Genomic DNA, 19356 nt, shown 5'->3' on the forward strand with positions numbered 1-19356 from the left:
CCTTTGGTAATCTTTTACATTGGGCGGTTGCTCTTCGCCCCTTGGATGCCCCTCAGCTGGGCTCCGATCCTAATCTTTCACGTTGGGCGGTTGCTCTTCGCCTGTTGGATCTCCCTCAGCTGGGCTCTGATCCTTCTTACAACCTTGGCCTCCCTTAATCGGGTTCACTACGACCTTTCACTCAAAAACGTATTATTCTCCAGCATGGGGTCTGGCATGGATTCACATGCTCATGAATATTCCCCGTCGTCAGGCTGGGAATCCTCGGTAAAGAAAAAATCAGTATCAGTTTCGTTTCTGATCTGTCTTTCTTTGTAGTAACCAGTCACTGGTCTCTGGGTCATACTGCCCCCAGCCAATGACTGCCCTCTCCCTAAGCCCCGCCCCTGGCAGCCATCCTCAGATTTTTACCGCACGTTCAAGTGTTGGGAGTCCTTGTGCTATAGATCTCGAGCTTTTACTGCGTTTTTTGTTTTTTCAAGGAGTTTTATCTTATTTTTTCAGTCAATCGAGCTTTAAGCTCCACCGTTTCTACTTCCGATCAACGGGGCCCCATTTTGGAATTTTCTACACCCCTCAAGGGCGAAGTGTTCGTCGAGTTACGCTTCTTGGAAGATTCCAGAAGATCTGAGGCCTACCTCGTGGACATGGCCCAGGACAAGGGAAGCTTGACACCCGGATCCAAGCTGTTAGGAACTGCCCTGGATGCGGATTTCAGAATGTTTTCAAGGAGGACGAGCATTCGAAATGTCTCTACTGCCTTCACGAAGACAAGAAGCACGTGGAAAATGACTGTGCGTTTTGCAAGAACCTGTCGGAACGGACTATGAGGGATTCTCGTTCCCGCCTATACAGCTGGCTGGAGAAGGGCCCAGCAGGTGAGAAGAAGAAGTCGTCTGAGCGGTCTTCTAAGACCTGTGAGGGCGCCCCGGCGACGGGGGCCCAACAGAAGGCAAAGCACCGCGAGGCCGCGAGCGCCGAAGGGTCGGGCTCCTCGGCTGCCAGGCAGTGCGCACTTTCACCGACACCATCAACCACGAGCCAACGCTCTGGCTCGGGAAAGAGAAAATCCGAGAACCCGACTAAGCTTCTGGTCGATCTCGAAGGGATCAGCCGAGGGGGAGCGAGGCGGTGACCCCTCCCCAAGGTGAAGGCCTCAAGCGCGCCCAAGGTGGTGAAGGCCTTGATTCACCCAGTGAAGGCCTCTATTGAGGGAGTCGCGGCGGCCCTGGCGAAGCCTGTGGAGTCTAACCTAGTGGAGGCGATGATATACCCCTAGAGTGGAACATCAGACCCTTTTCTTTTCAGTGTGGCAGGTATGGAGAAGATGTTTTCAATTCTTCAGGAAAGTGTGTCACAGCCGCCGCACTGATATGCCCAGCAATAGGAGTAACACGGCAGCAGCTAAACTGCTGAAGACCAGACCCTAGATATACAGGATCCTACTCTTAAAGGCGCACAGAAGGCTCCTTTCCTGAAGAATTGAAAACATCTTCTCCACACCTGTCACACTGAAAAGAAAAGGCTCAGATGTTCCACCCTGGGGGTACATCAGTGACACTACTAAGCCAACGTCACCAGTCCTGAAGACGGCACTTGCACACCAGCTCTCCACCATGTGCCAGAAACACCATTCAGTGTCGACTAGATAGATGTTTGGTCACCACGACCTCATTCCAAGTCACTTTGTATACTAACTCACACTGTACAAAAACCAAATGAAAAAAAGTTATTATATTGAGTTTTTGAAGATGCCTTAAAACAAGGCCCCCTGTAGGTAACAAAAGGTTACAATAATAGCCCTGCGAGGCTACTTTTTAACCATATGAAAAATAAAATTTGTTAATGTGTGACATGCAAATTGGGTGCTGCTCTCTTATGTACGCGTCATGTACGCGTCATATATTATGATGTGTTAAACGTGTGTTGCTTCTACCGCCGGCTAGTGGTAGACAGGTGGGGTAGCCTATGTCCCTGTTTTTTCTTAATTGTTATATTTTCTCATGACATAGGCCCCCCTGATTAAAAAAGAGGAAAAAATCCCCTCAATATTGATAATGGCCACAGACGTGGCCAGGGTAAGATTCATCAAGTCCCTGCTCTGAATGATGTCCTCGTGCATCTACCTGGTGTGCCTGTGCAGGCTACGGATGCGCCCTCTACAAGAGTTCCTCGACGCCCGTTGGATACAAGCGACGGGCAGCTTCGAAGACAGGATCCCGCTCAACGAGGTTTTCCACCAAGCGATCCGATGGTGGGGCACCTGCACGAATCTCGCGGCGGGCAAGGACTTTCAGACCCTGGTTCATCAGGAGACGGTGACGACGGATGCCTCCCTGGAGGGATGGGGAGCGCACATTGGAGATCTGCATGCGAGAGCCCTTTGGCGCCCGGAGGAGAGGTCACTCCACATCAACATCCTGGAGCTCCGAGCAGTGTTCTGGGCCCTCAGGTAGTTTCTCCCATCCCTCAAGGGCAAGGTGGTGAGGATCTTCACCGACAACACCACCACAATGTTCTACAACCGGAAGCAGGGAGGCACCAGGTCCCCAGCCCTGTCCAAGGAGGCCCAGGATCTGTGGCACTGGGCCGTCACCCAGGGGATGTTTCTGGTGCCCTTCCATCTAGCCGGAATAAAGAACGTCATTGCTGACTCACTCAGCAGGGAGCTGCGCTCGTGCCACGAGTGGGAGCTGCGTCAGGATCAAGTGGATCGACTTTTCCAACGATGGAGCAAACCCCAGATCTACCTATTTGCGACGGCGACGAACTCCAAGTGCCAGAGGTTTGCCAGCAGGTTTCCCCAGCCGAGGTGCATGGGCGATGCTTTCTCGTTCCCCTGGGACGGCCTATTCCTGTATGCGTTCCCTCCGTTGCTGCTCTGACTCATCAATCAGCTCAAGAGGTCCCAGAGCAGGATGATCCTCGTCGCACCGGCGTGGCCGAGACAGATCTGGTTCCCGGACCTTCTGGACTTGTCAGCGTCCCCCCCAGTCGGACTGTCGACAGACGCAGATCTTCTCTCCAGAAAAGGAGGCGCCATCCTCCATCACAACCCAGAGTCGCTGAACTTGCAGGCCTGGTTCCTGCAGCGCTAGAGTTTGGAGGGTACGATATCCCGGCGGACTGCAAGGAGGTGCTTGCAAAGGCCAGGGCGTCCTCAATTCTAAAGTGCTACGGACACAAGTGGAAGAGCTTCTCTGTCTGGTGCCGTGCCCAGAAGATTAACCCTCTGTGAATTACGGCCCCTCAAGTGCTGCCGTACCTGCTGTCGCTGGCCAAGGCGGGGCTAGCTCACGCTTCTATCAAGATCCATCTTGCAGCGATTTCCCGCTACACCAGAACTATGGGACGGTCATCCCTGTGGTCTCATCGCCTGGTGAAGGAGTTTATGAAGGGGCTGTTCCGATCGTTCCCGCCGATGAAGGCTCCGGCCCCGGCGTGGGAGCTCAACGTGGTGCTGACCAGGCTCATGGGGCCGCCATTTGAGCCTCTGCATTCGGCACCGTTGAAATTTCTGTCGTGGAAAACAGCATTCCTTGTGGCCATCACCTCCGCACGACGAGTGGGAGAGATCCAGGCTCTATCCTGCAAGCCTCCAGACTTGACTTTCCACGAGACGAGGGTGGTGCTGAGGACGCACCCCTCCTTCATGCCCAAGGTGCCGTCGGACTTCCACCTCAACAAGCCCTTGGTGTTGCCAGTCTTCTTCCCGTCGCCGGCCGAGAGGACTTTGCACCCGCTGGATGTAGGTAGAGCACTGAAGTTCTACGTGGACCGCACAAAGAGTTTTCGGAAGACGTCACAGCTTTTTGTGAACTTTGGACCTGTGAATCAAGGGAAGACCCTCTCGAAGGCTTCCATTTCCAGATGGCTCTCCAGCTGCATCATGCACTGTCATCGGTTGGCAAACCGACCGTTGCCTGGCCGTCCAAGAGCCCATTCGACCAGAGCGATCGCTGCTACTACGGCGTTCTTGTCTGGTGTGCCCCTGCTGGACATCGGTCCCTGGGCAGGGCTGCTACGTGGAGGCCGACGCACACCTTAATGAAATTCTACTGCGTCGACCAGGATTCCAGACAAGAGTCCAGAGTCGGTCAAGCAGTGCTGCGGAACCTGTTCGCCTGAAGGTGGGCCGGTGAGGAGGTAAGAGTTGCTTAACTTTGAGTTTATGTAATGCTTAATGTTGAGCCTTGCCACCTCCCGTGGTTGTGCATGTGTATACTGCTATGTATTCTTATATTCATGAGCATGTGAATCCATGCCAGACCCCATGCTGGAGAAGGAACAAGTTACTTACCTGTAACTGTTATCCTCCAGCATGGGTCTGGCATGGATTCACATGCGAACCCTCCCTCCTACCCCTCTGCGTCTCTTCACTTGGTCATACTGCCATTTTATGTGCTACCAAATCTGAGGATGACTGCCAGGGGCGGGGCTTAGGGAGAAGGGCAGTCATTGGCTGGGGGCAGTATGACCCAGAGACCAGTGATTGGTTACTACTAAGAAAGACAGATCAGAAACGAAACTGATACTGATTTTTTTCTTTACCAAGAATTCCCAGCCTGACGACGGGGAATATTCATGAGCATGTGAATCCATGCCAGACCCATGCTGGAGAACAACAGTTACAGGTAAGTAACTTGTTCCTTTAACAGACTCAATGGCATTTTCACCAACTATCCATTGTGGACATCCCTCAGCCGGGTTCACACTTATCGTCACAATCTTCACAGAATATCACTGTTTTACCCTCAACTCACAGGCATCCCTCTGTTGGGTTCACATTTTCCAGTTTCCCAGTTCAATCAGTTTTCTCCAATGTCTCAAAGACCTTTGAGTGTACGAGGGGTTTTGCTCGATCCTGGTAGGACCACTCTGACACTCCGCCCTAGCCCCTACTCAGGCCTCTTGGTTTTCAAAGTTTCCACAAAACAACCCAAAAAAGGCTTCAGTCATAGTCGTTCGAATGGGCGTCCCTGCGACGCCTGACTACTTTGCTTCTGAGCGTTTTACTGGGGTTCTTTTAAAGTTCAATTACCCAAGTTCTTAGTTCAACAAGGTTGCTCCCTGCAACCCTGGGCCCAGTACAGTTCGGTTTTACTATCTGTCTCAGCGGCTGTGCTGAACTTTACTGCATCGGCTTTCTAGCAGGAGCCAAGGTTTTCGGTGCGGCGGGGGCCTTCTTTCTGTGTTTTTAGGGTCCCCATCTTCCGGGCTCAGACCTTCTCGCCTTGCTTTAAGGGTCCATCTATACCAGGTGTGGACCCCAGGTCACCCTCTTCTGGGCTCAGACCTTCTTGCCTTGCTTTATGGGTCTCCCTCTTCCGGGTGCAGACCCTTCTCAAGGCTTAAGAAACAGGGCCTACCTCTTCCGGACTCAGACCCCTTTAACACAAATGTCAAAGTAAATGTCTTTTAAACTTCAAATCCCAGAGTGCATCCTGCTTGCCAATGGAACTTGTTGTGAGGTCAGGGTCAGCACATATGCCCCTCACAGGCCTGAGTCGTTGAGTCTGACTCAGGGAAGGATCTCTGGCTAGGGCACTGTCAGCCAGTCTCAACTGCCCCTGGGTTGGCTTTCTGGAGGCATAGGCTCTGCACGGCAGCTGAGGGGTTTGGCCTTCTTCGCGCCTCCACGTCTGTCATGATTCCTGCCCCTCATGTCCCCAGCCCTCCAAGATGTCAGGCTGGAGCCAGGCCACGATCACCTACATGGACCTCAAGGGCCTCTCCATCCCTCCAAAGACCCACTTGGAGTCAGACTTGGCACTTGTGGCACCAGACTCACTCCCATAGGATAACATTGGGGATTGGACTTCTAGTGCATTGAAAGGGACAAGATGGATGCCCCCACATATTTCGGTTCCCAGAACTGCATGTGCGGTCTAGTCTTTTGGATGTGGTTCAGCCCAGAGACAATTTAAGCCACACCCAGGCTGAGAAACATGCATTGCGTTTTCTGCACCTGCAGTGTGACACTCACCGTGTTCGGATCGGTCTCCAGTAGGCTTGCATCTTTCTTCTGCACTCAGCTCCTGCAAGAACAAGAACACCGTTAGGAACAGCCTTACCTTGCAGCGCTTCTGCCCATCATTCATCGCTCCTTCTGTTCTGCGGGCATCTTCGGCGGTATCATTCCCATCCCGGCACGCCGCTTCCTAAGGAAAAGGGAAAAGAACAGAAAAAAGGCATTAGTAAGCCTTCTGCAAATCTTCGCTTATTTTTAAATACTGTACGAGCTTCAAACGCTTACCTGAATCTCAGCCGCTCTGGGGGAACTCTGTCTCCGGAACTTCTCATCCATCTGCAAGAGGGAAAAGACACTCCAGGTTAGCGTGGAAACATCTAGAGGCGTTGCATACCGCGCTAACCCACCGCATTTATTCTTCATAACTGGCATCCACGCTGAAAAAGTCGCGGCACATAAAAGACACAGAAAAATAACTCAGTTCAATGCAAATACGGAAGGGGTGCATCGCGCTCTCACTCACCTTCAGTGCTACTCATCTCAGCAGCACGCCGCCATCCCCGGATGCCGGCCATCATCTAAGCAAGGAAAGGAACGAAGTTAGAGAACTGTTCAAAAGACTCATTATACTTGCCTGTCAGACTCTTGCCAGTGAAGTAACTAGGCAGCAACGAGCCTGCATCCATCAACGCGCCCCTGTGCTGAAAGCAGGATGGAGAGCTCACTATCCAAGCAAACAAGGTGAGCTGTGGATAAAAGGGAAGGGTTGGACCCCGGGGAAGAAGGGGTTCAAGCACACAGAGACAATAGGGAGTTAAACTCTACCAATTCTGTGTTTCAGGCCCAGTCTCCAGTCGAATAGCCTCCAGGGAAGAGTTTGAGGTCGTAAGAGGTCAGAATAGGCTGAGTGACGTCCCCGTGGATACCAGGTGAGCGTTACAATGTCTTACAGAGTTCTTCCAGCTCTGGCTCCTTCCTTTTGGCTTCTTTGCTCCCTCCAGCATCCCCAGCTCCCTCTAAATGTGCTCTTCCCCTCTGCCTTTTATACTTCCTGGGAGTATTGATTAAATTCAGGTGTGCATAGTTGTGAAGGGAGGCCTGACTTTGCCTGACCACATTAGTGGGACAGTTTGATCTAGAAAGGATAGTGTCTGTCTTCTGTGTCAGTGGTTCCTCATCCTCCCGAGTTGTAGTTTTTCCGAAGAACACTGGAAAAAACCATGTGGGTTTTTGTCAGGGTGAATGAGATAGCTGTAGTGTTCTGTACAAATGGGTTGTTGACAAAAGTATCCCACAATGACAGAGGGGACATCGGGTAGGGATGCACTGGAATGGGGGAAATACTGTGTCTCGGCCAAGGGCGTTCCTCCCCCAGTCTCCCTGGGTCCCTTCCCAGGTGATCCTCCCTCTCCTGTCCGCCCCCAGGGTTGGGATCCAGCAGCGATGGCCCTTCCCTGGCCACCTGAGTCAGGCATGTCCCGAAATAGCATGGGAGAAACGCCTCAGACTTCTCAAAGTGGCGATGGGCCATCGGACTGGGCATGTTCCTCATCCCTCTTCACCTGGAGTCAAGAACACCATTGCAGACTCCCTCAGCAGGGAACTGTGCTCCTGCCACGAGTGGGAGCTTTGCCAGGATCAGGTGGACCGCCTGTTCGCCGAGTGGGGCAGGCCCCAGATAGATCTGTTTGTGACGGCGGCAACTCCAAGTGCCAGAAGTTTGCCAGCAGGTTCCTCCAGCCGAGGAGCCTGGAGGACACGTTCTCCTTCCCGTGGGAAGGACTGTTCCTGTACGCATTCCCCCATTACCCTCTCCTGCTATGAGTCATCAACACACTCAGACAGTGTCCGTGCAATATGATACTCATCACCCTGGCGTGGCCGAGGCAGATTTGGTATCCGGACCTTCTCTGTCTTTCAGCGCCACCTCCGGTCAAGCTACAAGTGGTTCTGGATCTTCTCACCAACTATGCGCAATCCTGCATCACAACCCAGGATCGCTGAACTTGAGGGCTTGGGTCCTGCAGCCCTAGAGTTTGGTGGATATGAGTTGCTTGCGCACTGCAGGGAGGTCCTCGCCAAGGCCAGGGCATCATCGACTTTGAAGTGCCACGGTCACAAGTGGAAGCTGTTCGCTACATGGTGGCGGTTGCAGAAGATTACCCCGCTCAGGGTCACGGCCCCGCAAATTCTTCCATACTTGCTATGTGGTGTGTTGTACTTGCAAGGTATGCATGAGCTGAGAGAATGTTGATGTTAGTGTGTGAATGCTGTGTCAAGGTTTCGCCCAGTGTCAGTTGAAAGAAGTTAGCCTGGGTGATGGGACCCAGTGGTTCCCTCTGTAACAGCTTAAAGCAACTTACAATAAAGCTTAAGTGAAGAACCTACTGGAGTGTCAAGAAGACTGCTTTATTCCACTATCCTTGGCCAAGGCCAGTCTGGCACACGCCTCTATCAAGGTGCATCTGGCAGCTATTTCCCGCTACACCAGGTCTCCAGGAAGTTCTTCATTTTGGTGTCTCCCACTCATCAAGGAATTCCTCAAATGACTTTTTTGATATTTCCTGCCTGTGAAGGCTCCTGCTCCGGCATGGGAACTCAACGTGGTGCTGACGAGGCTTACTGGCTGTGGCCTTACTATTTTTTCCACTGCTGGATCATGTCTCAGTCAATCAACACCCTCCAGATTTACAGCCGGTTCCAATGCTCCACCCCTAGGGTCCAAGCCAAACGGGCCCAACGGCCATCTCTGTCCCTATGCTCCCCACAATACATCTCTGTTTACCCTGCCCGCCGCCATACCTGGATCCAACGCTGAGACCCAGGATCCATAGCCTTCATGGATATATTACATACCTCTGGTGGGTAAGTTCTGGTTTCAATTCCCAGTAATCCCTGTACTAGCCATTCCTCCCTCAGCAAAACCTGGAAACAATCTTTCCCATCTGCATGTTGTCTGCTTCTCTAACAATACAGAATTTCATCACGGATTACTGTAGTACACCCTCTCTTAAAACATATCCAGTGAATTACTTTGTTGACCAGCGCTTCTTGGTTCTCAAAACTTCCCTCTGGTAGTCTCGGCACATTGAGCAGGGCCACAGCGTGTGTTTCATTTCCAAGGTTGCCAATCCCCTTTCCACCCCCACCCCATGGTAGATGACCGATTCCCCTCCTGTGGAATGGAGGAAATAGCAAGGCCGAAGTAGTTAACTCGACAATGCTTTGGCTGGGCACTAGAGGTTGTTTTACGCCACCCATAGCATTTGAGAGTCCTTAGATCGGTCTTGGTTTATTATGGGATGGTGGGGGGGCTTGGAGGGCCTTACATTGTTCCTACCTTTGCCGTTAATATACATGCCAGGGTCATGGGTACACTGCAGTGATAGAGTACTTGTCAGTCTACCTAGGTCATTTAATATTCTTTCATCATTTATTTCTTAGTTGCCACCCCTTGTATGAGCACATCCATAGACTCTTCATTCCCCCTTTCTAACTCCTTTATCCCCTTTTTTCCCATCCTACTAGTTGCTTTCCCCCTACATTTCTTCTTGGTATTCCGTTCAAGATCAGATGTATATTTTTAATGTGTATTACATTTGGGCTGCTTTTCTTACTATTTACATTTTGCATTATTTAGTCAATATATTTTCATAGAAATTAGATTTTTGTATTTTTGTTCATGAAAAGTCTGACTTGTAATTTAAATCTTAACTTTTTAAAATGTATAAGTTGTGTGAAAATGAATTAATACACAAAAGTAACTTGCTTTTGTGTATTTTTTCATTTTGGTGTCTATTAAGTATTTAATACGTTTCTTGCCTTGTGCAAGTGATCTAAATAAAATATTTTTTATATATTGTGTATGTTACATGCTATTTTGTCAATTTTATCTGGACTTAGCATATTTCTAACTGTAAGAGGAATTAGACACAGGCATAAGGTTGTTCAACTTATTTCTTTTCTCTTCTTTATATAAACATACTGTAAGTGCTATTACATTACATTTGGTAAATGACTATGTGTAATAATATGTTGCTTTGAAATATATGAATGTTGGATGTAACTGTAAATACATCATCGTTTTAATAAACATTTTATTATGGCCTGCACATCATCCCTTACAGCCGTGCCTTATCGCCAATGTTAACAGGGAGACAGTGAGGGGTGAAGGCAAAGGGGAGAAGAGAACAACAAAAGGAGAGAAAATGGCAAAGATAAAATCCACTATACTTTCAATCTCATTTGGCCATAAAGGACAGGCGGCTGAGATGATGCTTGACCTTGGCTAGGGGAAGAATACCAATACGCAATTTCATGTAAAGTGTTTTCATTGTTTTCAGTTTCATTCTGTCCAAATAATCTTCAAAACCAGGATATTCTTTCCTGGACACATAAAGAGCCAGACTAGTTGACCTCGCAAGTTTTGCTCATCCATTTTCTTTCATAAGCCTTTTTTTTACTAATATTTTAAAATTCCCTGGGATTGTGTCCAGACGAGACCAACAGCCCTCCAGCCCCAGGGCAATCAACTCTTTTATAATGGCTGAAAGCCAGGGTAAATTAACTCCACCTGACTGAGACAAAACATCTCAAACAGCACCTATGTACTGACCCAGATTGATATTTGTCCAGAGACTTGCCCAATTAACACCGGCCGCGTGTGACATAAGAAGGCGATGCTTTGCAGGCCCAAATCTCAGAAAACAGGCATTGTGCGTGTTTGCAGGCAAGCCCATGACTGCTTTAAAAAATTTCTGTTCTACGACCTTGAGCGTGCCTGAGTTACAGACATCAACAACTCGGCACTGTAAAAAGCGGCCTGTCTGGCCTGGCTCTTGTAAATCTGTAAAATAACACTTATCGGGCCTGTCCCATGAGCCTGAATAAATCTAGACTTAGCTCCACAGTGCCTAATCAGCTTCAAACCTGCCCTATTCACCTGATCCTTCCATGCACAATTTCAAGCCAATCGAACCCCCCAAATAATCATAACTTATAACCTGCTCAATCGCCCGCTTCCCAGGCTAATTGTCAACTGTGGTGTTTTCTTATCACTTTTCCTACTAAACACCATTAGCTTGTTTTTTTTTTTTAACAGTTAGTGAATGTCCGCTGCCTTCACAGAAACTCTAAAATATTGTCAATTGCTTACATAGGCCTTTGGCCATCAGTTAGAGGAGGACCGCATCATCAGCAAATACAAGGATTGGGATGAGCTCACCTGCCAGCAATGGGGCATCAGTCATCTCAGCCAACAGTAGATTGATAACCCTATTTATAAAAAGGGAAAACAGACTTGATGCAAGGACATTGCCCTGCCTGACTCCGACATCAATTTTTACTCTAGCACTGGTTTGCCCCTTCGCCCCATTATTGGAGTAGAGAGATTGAATTGCTCTTAGAATACCAAGCAGCACCCCCAGTTTATCAGTACATTCCACAGATCACTTCTCAGCACACTGTCAAAGGCTTCTTTTAAATCAACAAAAACTGAATAAATGTTCATGGCCCGTAGTGCAACATATTTATCCAGAATCAGGCAAAGCCTTAATACTTGATCCACTGTGCTAACCTTACGCTGGAATCCAGCCTGGAGGTGATGCAGAACCCCCATCTGCCGACTCCATGCGTCCAAAGGACCCAACACTGCCTATGCAAAAATCTTGCCCCCAGCTTCCAGGAGGAAGATAGGCTGGTAATTTGCCGGACAACCCCTGTCTCCCTTCTTGAATATGGGGACAAGTATTGCTTGTGTCCAGGAGTAAGGGACTATATTCACTTTCAACAAGGTGTTGAAAGGTTTTACCAGATAAGGGAGCCATATAACCACCTACTGGCGATACCAGTCAATGGGGACCAGGTCCGTCCCAGGAGCTTTCCCCCGCTTCTACGACAATAGAGCCACTTCAATATCTTGCAAGGTCAACACCTTGGGTGCATTGCAACCCACCTTAGGCCTAATCAGGATAACCTTGGTTTCCTTGCAGAAGTCATGGTTTTCAGCTTCATAGAGGCTTCCAAAATGGGCTATCCAAGCTGCCTCAGGGATACCATATGCCCACCAGTAGGGCACCCTCAACTGCGATGGGATCTAAACACGGTTCTCCATAAACTGATCTGCCATCTTTTTGAGTTAATTGAGATGATTCCCCACCAAAAAAACCTGGCCTGGTACCCTTCTAATGTGACCAGGGAAAGGCAGACACTTTCTGATCCCGACCCTGGGGGTGGTGTTCTGCAGAAGGCGCACATGAGAGGGGAGCATGTCAGAAGGAATGGGAAACCCCCTTGTTCAACTTCCCCCAAGACCCCAGACTTCTAATGGCATATTGTAAAATAGAAAAAGTTTAAAAAACGGATTTGTGCATTAGGGACCAAATTTCATAATTCCCAAGTACTGGGACGAAGAAGAGGGCTGAAAAGGAACAAAACTGCAAAGTACAGATTGTTAATAGGTATGACCCACACCTGAGGGAGACCGGGGGGCTTAAAAGGCCCCTGCGAATTTCAGGCCATTAGAGAGAAGGCAGAGCAGCAGTCGTAGGTAAAGGAGTTGTGAACTCTCCATGTTGAAGCAGAAGCAAATACTGGAGGGGGAAGAAGGCGGACCCCCGGGACCACTGCCGAGCAGCGAACAGTAGCCAGTCCTGGGTGGGTCTTTACCTTCAAAGGCCTTCATTTTAGAGGTTGCGCTGCGGGAAGCGGGAGAGAGATATGCTTACCCCCTGTACACCTGTTTTGCAGAGGATGCGCAGTGGGAAGTGAAAGTTTGGAAAGCTGTCCTTTCCCCAAGGCTATCTCTGGTGGCAGGTGAGCACTGCAGGGCCTCCGGATCAAAGGAAGCTCAGTGTGTAAGTGGCGCAGCAGCGGCAGACTGAAACCAGCAGATTTCCAGATCGCGAGGAGCCGCTGAAGCGAAGGACCTGTGAGCAGCGAGGGAAACAGACGCTCAAGCCTTACTCGTGAGTTCAACGAGTGATTGTAACACTGGAGCGCTCCGTGACCGCTCGCATGCACGATGCAGGTGTTTTCATATTGGAAAGCAATCGCGTATGTGGGTAAGACAGAAGGCAATTTTGAATACCGAACTGGCAGAAAACAGAGAAAACATTATTATATAAGATCAAATTACTGTGACTTTAAGAATGTGAGTTTAGTTAAAACCCAGAAACAAGATGGGGCAATACTTATAGAACTTAATGCAAACAACCCTTACTCAAGCCAAAAGACAGTAGATGCAAGGCAATATAAAACCAACAAACATTGCCAAAGTCAGAAGGCGGCAAGTGAAAGTCCCAAAGGTTGTACATTTTATTGCCCATGTGTAAAGAAGTCCATTACAAAAGCTGGTATAAGCCCACATTGCCAAAGTCAAGCAAGAGACAGAGTAAAACCATAATATTGTCAGTGTTTGGTTAATAAAGAAGTGGGGAAACAAAAGTGTCAAGAAGGCTGCCCTTCTGGTGAACGATGTTCAGAAGGAGAGGAGCATGGATTGCAGGTTTTGGAAATCACAAAAAGGTACTGAAAAGTACCAATGTGAATCTTGCCTTCCCTGAAGAATTGCTTAAAGCTTAATGTTGTAAAGTAAGCACTACAAAGTCGTTTTAAGCTGATTTTAACCACAGAGTCACATGTTGTTTGTAAAATATTGTTCGGGCAGGAGAGTGTACAGAACAGTGAACATTGAATTAGTAGGCCTGGCATGGGAGTAGACCAGGTGGAAATTGCTTAAGTGCCGTGAAGTGGTGTTAACAAATTATTCTGACAAACTTTTCATTGCTGAAGCAAGAACTGTATAAGATTGCTGCAGAAATTATATATATCATTAGAACTTAAACTGTTGTTGCAGAAGCACCCTGACAAAATAACTGTGTTGGAACCTTTTGTTATCAAGTTGGAATCACAAAGCACTATATTGGAATTGTTTGTTACAAAACAGGATTTCTGTATTTCTTAATGGATCTGTGGAGCACAAAACTATTGAATCTAGGCAAGGGAAATTCACCCAGATTATGAGAGACTGTCATTATATTGTGAATGTAACTGTTATATTTTTGTTGCCTATGAACTGCCATGCATTACTTTTTTGAGTTACTGCATGTATATGTGTCGGGGACAGGGACCTTTTGTTAAAGTGTTTTCTTTTGTTTATTTTAGGCAGGGAAATACTCGTCAAATTAGGGATAGTGAGTCGTTTATCCAAACATTTGAGTTAATACAATTGCATCTTTTGGAAAGCGTTCACAAAGTTGTCCTCCTCACATTTCTGACCCCTCACACAATGCATATAGCACCTTTTAAAGAAATGTCATACAAAGTTGCCCTCCTCATCGTGGTTACCTCAATCGGGATAATAAGTGAATTATGGACACATTCTGTCTTTGAACCTTTCGTCACAGTACACAAGCATGGTTTTAAGAACACACCCACAATTTACACCAAAATGCATTTCTAAATTCCATGTCATCAGTCATTTGAATTGTCACTGTTCTTCCAGAACCCTCAAAGTCCAGGTGAATGGGCACTTCATACACTGGATCTTCAAATGACACTCATGTACTACCTCAATAGAACCAAGCAACTGTGAAAGACCAGTTCTTTGTTTTCTTTTGCAGCAGGAACGGAGGGGAGATCAAGTTACCAAGGCAACCATTGCAAGATGGGTTGTTAGGTGTATACAGCTGTGTTAAGCCCTAGCAAAGAAACTCCTTCCATTCACCCCTAAAGCACTTTCAACACACAGCACGGGGGCAACATTAGCCTTCATTGCAAATATTCTTTTAGAGGCAATTTGCAAGGCAACTACATGAAGCTCTGTACACTTTTTCACAACATTATTCTGTGGCCACAAAGGCAAGGGCAGGTTCTCAGGTGGGACAAGCAGATTTAAAGCAACATTTTGTAACTGTTCCTTTATCTCACCCACCACCTTCACAAGGCAGGGCATTTGAATGTAAGCAGATTCATAATCCTCAGAAGACAAACATTATTTACCCAGTAATCAGCTTTCTGTAGCTTGTATCTGCTTAGAAACACATACACCTGCCCATCCTCCTCACATGGGAGGAAAGGATCAGTATATAAAAAAACTCACACAGTACATACATGTGTCATATCGGAAGAACAATCTGAGGACATTGACAAATGAAGGCTCATAGATCCCAGTACACATAGGCTGAGGATAGTGTGATAGAAACGCCCCCCTTGATGCCCCCTTTTAGAGTTTGAAAAAAAATGTAATACTCTACACCAACACCTAGATGGTGGCCTCTGCAAAGCATGTGATTCTATGATACAAGCCACAGAAAGACAATTACTGGGTATGTAATGTTTGTCACATGTCAGTCATATAAAGTAAACATGTAGAGTGGCTATGACGGCGACTCTGAATTCCTCCTGAAATCATTGCTCCAGAGTTATTTTCAGAACAAAAAGGAATGTTTTGTCATCATGATTTTTTGCGTAAAGACAGTTTCCTATTTGTTTTTCCCTGCTTGTTAAACTATTCCGTAGTTGGGAATGATAGTCTGACATACTGTAATAGTAAGTAAAATGGGCTGTGTGGTGGGACTAGTCCCTGTAGTCTTTCGTCTCTCTCCATAAACACTCATTGTACCATTTAATGTGTCATCATTGGCCATTGTAAAGCATTGGAAGTTGAGCCAGATTTATATCCACATGCCCAATTGCAGATGTCTTGAGGACAGGGAATGCGTGATAACCGACTCAAACAGTTTCTGGTCCCAGCACTAGATTTGGAAGTTCCTACATAGTTATTAATATGACATGTCAAACTAGTAACAACATCTGAGTCACTGTAAGGATTTCTTTTTTCAAATTTTTAGTAGCGTGAAAAAGTTACGTACAATTCCAAATCCAGAGTAATTATATAAGTTTCAATGTTAAATAGTGATATCAAATCTTTGTATGGTAGGCATATGCAATGTTTGAGCTGCAAGGCCTCCTGCAACTCTTGCACAATTTTTGGAGCTCTTGCTTATATCTTTCAGGCATATTCCAGCTCCCACAATGTCACAGAGAGGAGTCATTTTTCCGATGGAGCTACCCCATGCATAATTGTTTTCTCTCACAATTTTCTATCAAATATGGATATAATGATGTCTAATGGAACTATAATGATGTCTAAGGAACCAACCAACTGTGGAACACTGTGGTGGTGTTAACACAAGTAAAAGAAAATGTGATTTGTTCATATTCAAATTTGACACGTGTGAGAGTGTTTGCCCTCTAGATTATATGAAAAAAATAAGTATATGCCACACATGCAATGCTGTTAATCAATGTTTGAACACATATTTATGTTTAAAGTATCATTTAACAGATGTAGATGGGATTTTGTATTAGACTTAACTTAAAACCATATTTGTTATGAAAACCGAAAACAATATCTTAACTTGTTTTTAATGCAGGTGTAAAGAGCACAATAAAGGATCAACCACTGGTTTTTCATAACAAGGTCAAGTCCTCTGGTTACACATCAGCACCACGGTGAGCACGATATTTTATTTTTGGGGTATCTTTTACATAGGGTTGACAAGGATATGTACTTCAAGTAAAGTCTATTTTTTAAACAAATAAATTAAATCAAGGCTACATAATGGCTAACCTTGTATCCAAACAAAATTGTCTAATTTGTGAATCCTCTTTATGTTTGGATTCATGGGAATGACATTCACATGAACTATGGAAACTAGTTCATGGTGAGGAAAAAGGTTGTGCATATTATGGGTTTTATAACTACAACCATTTGTGGTGGTAATGTACATTGTCGAAATTGTTTGGTATCCATAAACTGTCCTAAGAATATTGTTATGTAATGTTAAGTTGACTTATACCGCGCACCGCTACCATTAGCATGGTCTCCAGGCACTCACATGGCTCTGTAAGAAAGTGGGTTGGGTAGGTTATTTTTATAGTGATATAAGTTAGTGAGGGGAAAGGGCTAGGATAGAGGTTGTGCTCTGCTGTTGGTGCTTGTAGAACAAGAAGCAAATGGTGTTTGTGCATGTCTGCTTTCTAAGTGTGTTTGGATTGTGCACACTGGGGTTATTGTATCCGGAGGGGCAGCATCCAGGGTCTGGGTCGTTTGTTTGAAGCTGTTTGTTCTTTTGGTAGATGTGTGTTTTTTGTGTGGTAGACTGGCCTGTTGGGTCGTGCGATGTATATGTGGAGTATGCTGGAGAGGAGCATGGCGGTTAGTGGTTTGTGGTTAGTACATTGTTGTTATTTTATTGTTGTTTCCAGGATCCGTACTGTTCCTTGATCGATTTGGGTTTGCTGTGCTAGTTTTGGGTGGTGCCTGTTTTCATGCTAATCTCAGTGAATTGAATAGCCAGGTTTTCAGTCGTTTTCTGAAGGTGGTAAGGGGATCTCTGTCGTTCTTATTTCCTTCAAAATTGACTTCCATAGACTGGAAGAATGCAGTTCCTCCGAATTTCCTTTTTTCGTAGTGTTTTGTTTCAATTTGGAGGTCATTGCTTGATCTTAGTTTTCTTTCTGGTTGGTAGCAGTTGATTTTGGCTCAAAGGAATTCAGCTCCTTGTCCGTGATTGTAGTGATTGTAGTGATTTGTGGGCATGTTATTTTTTTTTACTGGGAGCCGGTGTAGGCTCCTCAGGGCTGGTGTGATGTGGTCTCAGCAGTATCCTTGCTGTAGTATTTCAATGGATTGCTTTTCTACTGCAGATTCCTCATTTGATAGATATCCTCATCCAGCTCTGCTGTTCGGAAAATCTTTTGACAGGGGCCATAGTGGACCTCGACTCGGCTGTTGATCGTCGATCCGTCTTGCTTGGTGCTCGATCATCGGCTGCGGGCGTGATGTCAGGCGTCGAATATGTACCATGCTTCAGTTCCTTTTTTCCATGCATGCGCTTGCACGCTGTACCGGGAACACGACATTGAGTCTTGACAACGTTTTTTTACAAAATTGTGTATTCTTCTCACAAAAAACCTCGACACAATGTCTACTCACTGGGTTTTGGGCTTCAAAAGGTGCACTCATTGGCAGTCCAAAATGTCGATGACCGACCCCCCCACAACATTTGTCTGTGGTGCTTGGGTGCGAGTCATGACACTGAGGCCTGTGCGTCGTGCGCCAAAATGTCCAAATTCATCTGTGAGAGAACTGCAAAACTTGCTTTAGGCCGAACGTCCTCCAAATCTCTGGCACGGTCACTTGTCCGGTAATCCGCGGCCGAGATGGAGGATGTAAGGAAGGAATTGTATCGAAGTAAGACAGACACAAGTGTTCACAGTTCAAGGGTGTTTATAGAACTTTAACAGGGGGATCTAATATGAGAGCAAGCTACGACCATCAAATGATAATAATACAGTCCTAGTGGAATCTAGTCAAATAAAAAGAGCCTATACTAACAAAAACTATTGCCAATCCTTACCGCTAAGCTACAAATAGTGTGGCATAATATTCACAAAAAGAAAGAAGTGCTCACAAAATGTTAAGTCAGGATGATTAGGGCGTTGGCCTCCCTTCCTCACGTTTTTAGCACGGGACACGGCGGGTCACTCGCGCACAGCACACTCTTGGGCCCTTTTACCAACACCAGGGCCTTCTGTGCCCAAGTCTCTTTCATTCAAAGTCTCTTGCTTCAGAGGGCCTGATATACCGGAAACAACAGAAAAAATTCCTTTCCAAATATTCAAACTGGGTGATTCACTCTTCACCCAGGATCCCCTTCTTCCGGGCTCAGATCCCCTTTTATACAATCGGTCCCCCCTCAGCCAGGCTTAGACCAATTTCAGTTTACAGACAATCTAAGACTTTGGAATGTGCACAGGATTCAACTTAACCCGCTGCAGGGCCACTTCGATTTCACAGTTCAATAATTCTTACACGCTCAGAGGGGCACCAAACAGAGACCTTCGAGTGAGCACCCACGTGGCACCGGACCACTCTTTATCTGGTACCTATTTCGGTTTAATCAAGTTAAATCGTATACAGTTCTCTTTCTCCATACAATGTTGCCGGTTACAACCTTGAGCATAACACAGTCCGGTCTGTAATCAGTTTCTCCAACTCTGTGCTGAACTCGCTGGTGTTGCTTTGCTGTTGGAGTCAATGACAGTATCACAGTGGCAACCGCTTCTCCCTGCCTTGGCTATCAGTGTGTGAGGGCCCTATGTACCTTTGACACACATTATACTGCTCGTCTGCTGCATTCCCGGTCTTATGTTTCTTTTCCTCGAGGCTTCTTGAAAGTTGCAGTCCTTTCTCAAAAAGGGCAAGGGTAATTCCCTCCTTGTCGCCCTCTCTGGTCTCACCGCCTTTCTCCTCGGTTTAAACTGCCATCTCGGAATTGCTGCTTCCGTTTGCGCTTTGCCTTGCTCATAGTGTGCTT

At 46.8% G+C, this 19356-nt stretch overlaps 1 protein-coding gene across 3 annotated transcripts in view; it reads left to right on the top strand.

Annotated features, from left to right (window-relative positions):
* Nucleotides 1–19356, top strand: part of WDR27 (WD repeat domain 27) — a 2413256-nt gene that overhangs the window by 1273160 nt on the left and 1120740 nt on the right. For all 3 annotated transcript variants that reach the window (XM_069606956.1, XM_069606954.1, XM_069606955.1), the window contains exon 14: nucleotides 16408–16486. In XM_069606956.1, the coding sequence (XP_069463057.1) occupies nucleotides 16408–16486 (79 nt within the window). The remainder of the gene's footprint in view (nucleotides 1–16407; nucleotides 16487–19356) is intronic.

This window comes from Ambystoma mexicanum, chromosome 4p (assembly GCF_040938575.1).
Source record: "Ambystoma mexicanum isolate Mex_15411 chromosome 4p, UKY_AmexF1_1, whole genome shotgun sequence".
In the NCBI taxonomy this organism is placed as follows: domain Eukaryota; kingdom Metazoa; phylum Chordata; class Amphibia; order Caudata; family Ambystomatidae; genus Ambystoma; species Ambystoma mexicanum.